Source organism: Vicia villosa, unplaced genomic scaffold (genome assembly GCF_029867415.1).
Source record: "Vicia villosa cultivar HV-30 ecotype Madison, WI unplaced genomic scaffold, Vvil1.0 ctg.000643F_1_1, whole genome shotgun sequence".
NCBI classification, from domain to species: domain Eukaryota; kingdom Viridiplantae; phylum Streptophyta; class Magnoliopsida; order Fabales; family Fabaceae; genus Vicia; species Vicia villosa.
The window spans coordinates 477,377-484,655 of NW_026705287.1; the positions used below are offsets into that span (position 1 = coordinate 477,377).

General features: G+C 34.4%; 1 protein-coding gene across 1 annotated transcript; it reads left to right on the plus strand.

Moving 5' to 3' along the window:
• Window positions 1–271: 271 nt before the first annotated feature.
• Window positions 272–6,348, plus strand: LOC131630066 (disease resistance protein RPV1-like). Its single transcript, XM_058900864.1, has 5 exons — window positions 272–1,031; window positions 1,718–2,828; window positions 3,067–3,342; window positions 3,880–4,710; window positions 5,201–6,348. The coding sequence occupies exons 1-5, from the start codon at window positions 457–459 to the stop codon at window positions 5,735–5,737; spliced, it is 3,330 nt and encodes a 1,109-aa protein (XP_058756847.1). The 5' UTR covers window positions 272–456; the 3' UTR covers window positions 5,738–6,348.
• Window positions 6,349–7,279: the final 931 nt, after the last annotated feature.

Sequence of the window (7,279 nt, forward strand, 5' to 3'; positions counted from 1 at the left end):
CCCAGCCTCAATTATTTGTCAGTACAATTTTGTAAGAAGATAGACATTGTGTCTTCTGAATTAAAACTTTTAAATATAAAAATATAAAAATATTCCACGTGTGCATCCACATCATTTGGGTATCGGTACCCATTCAAATATAAGGAGTACATAAGAATTTACCTTTAAAAATATAATGTTTGTTTATAAATAGAGTATTTTTTATGATTAGTTTATCTTTTCTTCCATCATGACAAAAAGTGTCGAATCTGTATTTATTTGTCTGTCCAAATTGGACACCCTATTCAACCTGTGGAACGCCAATGTTGACTGAATAAACAAGTAAACACAATAGGATAAAGACGTTATGTTGACTCCGCAAGTCCGCATCTTCTCCTCCTTTTCATCATATCTTTGTTGAATCCGCACACTTTTCTTCACTTCACTTCACAGTTTTCCTAATAATTTGTTGAATTCATGCATTTCTCCAATGACTTACCCCAAGACGCCGAAATAATTTCATTTGATGAAGATGATACAGTAAAAATCCAATCAAGGATCCATGATGTGTTTCTAAGCTTCAGAGGCGAAGATACACGTTCTTCCTTCACTTCACATCTCTACGCTTCTCTTCAAAACGCCGGAATTGATGTGTTTAAGGACGATCATTCACTTCAAAGAGGAGATACCATTTCATCTTCACTTATTCAAGCAATCGAAGGTTCTCGCATTTCTATTATCGTTTTTTCAATCAATTACGCCGGATCGCGATGGTGTCTTCTAGAGTTGGTGAAAATAATGGAGTGTCACAGAACCACGGGCCAAATTGTTCTACCGGTGTTCTACGGTGTTGATCCGTCTGAAGTTCGTCATCAGAGAGGTGAATTTGGAAAAGCGTATGGTGATCTTTTGAATAAGATTTCAATGGAGGAGAATGAAGATGATGAAATGCTGGATTTAGAATTGAGGATAGGTTCTGTAAACTCGCTTCGTCAATATCCAGAGCTTCATGAGGCCGCTAGCCTTTCTGGCTTCGTGGTCCTGAATTCCAGGTAATTTCAGTATTACATAATCTATTTCCTCTTAATTATTAGAGATAAAGGAATAGCACATAGTTTACAGTCAACATTCAATTAAACACAGTTTTATTTTTAAAATACTCATATAACATGTTAAATATAAGGATTTTGATCATATAACATGTTAAATATAAGGATTTTGATCATATAACATGTTAAATATAAGGATTTTGATTGGTGGCAAGTGTAATATTGGTTTACAGTGTCTCTGTGCACTACCTTTAAACTCTAATTATTAATGTTTTCCTATGAAGCAAGGATTCTGATTATTGTTGCATTCAAATTCTACATTATTGGTGTAAACCCCCATTTTTCTGTTTTAAAACTGGATGTATCTTGCAATTTGGGACTCCTAGTATACAAAATATCAAACTGCTCTCCTAAGTTAGTCAAAATGTTTTCTCTAATTTTTACTTGTTCATTGTTAATATATATTTACACTTTTGTTAGGACTTGTTAATCATACACAAATAATGAGAAAAAAATATTATGCAAAGATTTAAAAAAACATCAGTGAAATTTGATTACATGATTGTCTAAAAATGTTATGCAATAAACATAGTCAGAATCTTGTTAAATAGTATATTTTCTTAAAAACACTTGCAAGTTTATTCAAACTTATGATGAAAAGTAGTCCGTATTTGGTTTATTTTATGTAGGAATGAAAGTGAGGCCATCAAGGATATTGTTGAAAATGTTACACGTTTGCTTGACAAGACAGACCTATTTATTGCTAATAATCCAGTGGGTGTTGAATCTCGAGTGGAAGATATGATTCAATTGTTAGAACAAGATATCCAACAATCAAATGACGTTCTCCTATTAGGGATGTGGGGTATGGGAGGAGTTGGTAAAACTACCATTGCCAAAGCCATTTATAATAAAATTGGCCGCAATTTTGATGGTAGAAGCTTCCTTGCAAATATTAGGGAAGTTTGGGAGGCTGGTGTTGGTCAAGTGAATTTACAAGAACAACTTCTCTCTGATATTTGCAAAGAAATGACAACCAAGATACAAAGCATTGAAAAAGGAAAAATCATATTACAGGATAGGCTCTGCCATAAAAGAATACTAATTGTACTTGATGATGTTAATACGTTGGACCAACTCAATGCCTTGTGTGGAAGTCATAAATGGTTTGGTTCGGGGAGTAGAATAATTATCACAACAAGAGATAGACACATACTTCGTGGGAATAGGGTTAATCAAGTATATGAAATGAAGAATATGGATGATAGGGAATCAATTGAGCTATTTAGTTGGCATGCATTCAAGCAAGCAGGTCCTACAAAAGATTTTGTTGGAATTTCCAAAAATGTAGTTGAGTATTCTGGGGGATTGCCATTGGCTCTGGAAGTCCTTGGGTCATATTTGTTTGATAGGGCGGTAACTGAGTGGCATTCTGTATTGGAGAAACTAAAAAGAATTCCTAATGACCAAGTACAAAAGAAGTTAAAAATAAGCTATGATGGTTTAAGTGATGACACCGAGAAAGAAATATTTCTTGACATAGCTTGTTTCTTTATTGGGATGGACCGAAATGATGTTATGCTTGTACTAAATGGCTGTGGACTTTTTGCAGAAATTGGAATAAGTATTCTTATTGAGCGAAGCCTTGTAATTGTTGATGATAAGAACAAGCTTGGAATGCATGATTTGTTGCGAGATATGGGAAGAGAAATCATTCGTGAGGAATCACCAAGGGTGCTTGAAAAGCGTAGCAGGTTGTGGTTTCATGATGATGTGCATGAAGTATTATCAGACCAATCTGTAAGAACTTCATATACTTATTTTTCAATTATTCAATTAAAATATCTAAAGCTTGAGAAAGGAAAACAAAACAAAAATCTAAGTCATTTGTTAGCATTCATTAGTTTAACTGTGATTTGAATAGTAGCTTGGCTGTGAATTGTTTTGTGCTTCCAGGCTAGCTTGTAATAAGTGATTGGTTTAAATACTAGTATATGTGCCTTGTATATATTATGTTATGATTGATTTTAATTAATAGGGAACAAAAGCTATCAAGGGGCTGGCTTTGAAGTTACCAAGAGCTTATGCAAAATGTTTTAGTACTAAAGCATTTAAGAAGATGACGCAACTCAGATTGCTTCAACTTGCTGGAGTGAAACTTGATGGAGATTTTGGATATCTTTCACCAAAACTGAGGTGGCTATCTTGGAACAAATTTCCTTTAACACATATACCTACAAACTTTCGTCGAGAAAATTTGGTTTCCATCGAGTTAGAGAGCAGCAATATCAAAATTCTATGGAAAGAGGCCCAGGTATTTTTTGTAGTTGTTGCATTTCATGAGTTCTTTTTTCCGATATGCATCTCAAAATGAAATACTATTTTATTATATAACACTTTTAGACATTGTTTTTGTCTTTGTTTCTGTCAGTCTTTCTAATTTTACAAGTACCAAAAGTTTTCCAAATATTCAAGTTGGGAAGCATATTAATTTTTGCTATAAAACAATAGTTCAGCTAAATTTTAAAATTATAAACTTTAAAACTTATTTTATACTGTTATCCGGTCATGTATTTACACATTAATCAAAATCTCATATTTCAAGTAAAGTGGTTGCGATAATGAAAGTTTTTCAAGCTTTTAGCATTAAAGAATTGGAAGGTAGTTTAAAGAGATTTTATACTAAGCATGAATCAAAATTAGCAATAGACAAGGCTTTTAATACTTTATGCACTAGTATTGGTATAGGAAAAATTGAAGGTTAGTGAGATATTGTAACTGCTTCCACTCGTATTTTGAAGCTTCTTACATAAGTTTCCCTTTTAATATTTAATATTTTTTGTTCTTGCAGATGATGGGAAATCTTAAAATTCTCAACCTTAGCCATTCACATTATTTGACACACACTCCTGACTTTTCATACATGCCTAATCTTGAAAAGCTAGTACTCAAGGATTGCCCAATGTTGTCTGAGGTTTCTCCTAGCATTGGACATCTCAATGAAATTCTTCTGATAAATTTGGAAGATTGCATTAGCCTTTCTAGCCTCCCAAGAAGCATCTATAAGTTGAAATCATTGAAAACTCTCATTCTTTCTGGTTGTATAAAGATTGACAAGTTGGAAGAGGATTTGGAACAAATGGAATCTTTAACCACCCTACTTGCAAATAACACTGCAATAACAAGAGTGCCCTTTTCAGTGGTAAGGTCCAAAAGCATTGGATATATTTCTCTGTGCGGCTATCAAGGATTTTCACGTGATGTGTTTCCATCTATCGTTTGGTCTTGGATGTCACCATCAAATAATCTCCCATCCCAATTTCAAACATCTGCTGCCATGTCATCCCTTGTTTCTTTTGATGTACCAAGTAGTAGTTCACATGAACTATCATCTTTTTCTTACCACCTTCCTTGGCTTCGAAGTCTTTGGGTGGATTGCAACTCTGAAGACCAACTTTCTCTAGATGCTAAAATAATTTTGGATGCTTTATATGCTACAGTTTCTAAGGAAATTGAATCAACTGCAACTACATCACAAGTATCAAATATGACTACTTCTACATTGATTCAATACAGCAGTCAAGTGCAGGTTTTGGGTTCAAAACATTCCTTAAAGTCTCTTTTAATTCAAATGGGAATGGATTGCCAAGTCACCAATATTCTCAAAGAGAAAATTTTACAGGTTTGGCATACTCGCTCTGTCCCCCCTTTTATGTTTGTCTTTCTGTATGTGTATCACCTCATACATTTGAATTCTTTGTGTAAGTGTAGTAAAATACATGTAAGTGCATACAATTGAAATCCTTCCATGTAAGTCTTTATTATACCTTTTTTTAAGATATACTCTCTTATTTTGCATACTTTGACTTAAGTTATACTAAATCACTAATCTATAATTGAAATGCTTGTATTTATCATCATATTTTTCTATTAAACCTCAAGATGCACAGGAAGTGCCATTGATAGGAGTAGAAAGAACATTTATAACTGAAATACTTCTTGGAATAGGAGATTACATTAGAAAAATGGCATTCATTGAAATGACATCTTAGGCCGTAACTTGTCATGATCTTGTCTATATACTGGTCTCATAGTTATAATGCTTGTATGATACTTTAGGTGATATAAATATACTTGTCAATTAAATTTTGAGCCTATATTTTCTTTTACAGAATATGGATGCCAATGGGAGTGGTGGTTGTTTGTTCCCTGATGATAGTTATCCAGATTGGTTAACCTTTAATTCCGAAGGTTCTTCGGTAACTTTTAAAGTCCCTCAAGTGGAAGGGCGTAACTTGAAGACAATGATGTGTATTGTCTATACTTCCACCCCAGATAACATAACAACAGATGGCCTTAAAAATGTGTTGGTGAACAATTTCACAAAGGCCACCATTCAGCTCTATAAGAGAGAAGCATTACTCTCCTTTAAAGATGAAGAGAGCCAGAGAGTAATATCAAGTTTAGAACCCGGTAACAAAGTGGAGGTGGTTGTTGTTTTCGAGAACAGTTTCATTGTGAAGAAGATAGCGGTTTATCTTGTATTCGATAAACCAATTGGTAAAACTGATCTATATCAATTACCAGATTTGAATGTCATTGCTTGTAGCAAGGATAAAAATGAAAGCTCTATCAAGAGATTTCTTACTCAAGAAGAGCCCACCGATGACTTCAATCAAAACAGAAAGAAGAAAAATCGAATGGAATGAATCAACGAAAGATGGTAAAACAATGGTCGAGTGAAAATCAATTCTTATGGTGTCTGCAAACCTTTGTATTTGCAACAACTGTTTTCCATATTTGGGTGAAGTTGAGCGAATTTGTTCATGGTGATTTCTTTTAGTTTCATCATAATCTCAGTCAACATCAAACTCAATGATTATCTTGCTAAATATGTTTTTAACCACATCAACATATGTTTTTAACCAACGTGCAAACAAAGAGAGTTGGTTGAGTGGACTGATTTCTTAATTTTGGGTTGGCCTGATTGACTTTATTGAGATGTTCCTAATTCCTATCACATCAGATGTTAGGCACTCTAGCTGCCAAGTATTCAGATCAGGACTTTTGGCCTTTGGGACATGAATCCCCAACTTTGAAGAGAAGCAGGTCAATTATATCATGTGGCAGCGCATAAATAGGTGAATATTTCTTTCTTCCTAGATTGAGCCTAGTAGGTAGGATGTCTGGTAGTGTATTTTGAAAAATACCACCATTGGAGATGCTCTAAAGTTGTATTTTGATTTTCATGTTGTAGTGTAATTTACTTAACATGAATGCTATTGGGTAACTGGAGAAGGGTGCCAGATATGCTTTGTTATATTGGCTTCTCTATATTTTTCTAACTTAGAGGCTTGATGCATACTTAGACTTTCACACTGCAAATTCCACCATATTGGTAAATATTGTTCATGCACAAATGATAATAATTAGTTGTATTTGCAGAGCTCTCTTCCACTTTATGTTTCTACCTAAATGTGTCGATAGAATAATTTTGCTTAGGCCTTGTGCGTGAAAAATGCATTGCAAAATGAGGCAGATGTTATTTGTTGATCTCAGCTCCGATGGATCTGGTCAAATTCTGTACGAACTTATTAGGGACACACCTCAGATAAATATGAATTTACGGTGTATGTTTTAGATTTGCACTTTACCTAGCATAACTCAAACATTGCAACTCCCTTTCAGGTTAATGATGTTGAAGTTGAACTATGAGTGTTTAAAGCAATAACTGCAAAGCTAAATTGACTAAGAAAAGATGTTACAATCTTTAAAATTTTCATTTTAGTGAGTGGTACAATATGTTACCTGTGGAAAGTTTTAATCATTCAGGGTTACCTATATGCTTCAAGGTCTGAATAGATTATTGTCGCTACCGCGAAAATCAACAGAGTCGCCACTAACATATTTATCCTAAAAAGGAAGGGAATGCCAGCAAATCACAAAACAAAACAACGGTCTCACGACCTGAGAAAAATGGTAAGGGAGACAGTTACGCGAGAGGAAGGTATTAGCACCCCTCGCGCCCATCGTACTCGATGGTATCCACGCTTATGTCTAAAACTATGGGTGTGTAACAAATCTACGCCTAAACTGAACTAGTATGCATGCAAAATGTAGGGAAAAGAAATAGTTATACTCGCACGGGCCCTACCCCGCTACCTACGTATCATTTTTGAAGAATCAGAGGTACCGTAGCTCGACTAACTAGTTTTTGTTTGTTTTGTGTTTTTTAGGTGAACGAGTTACAT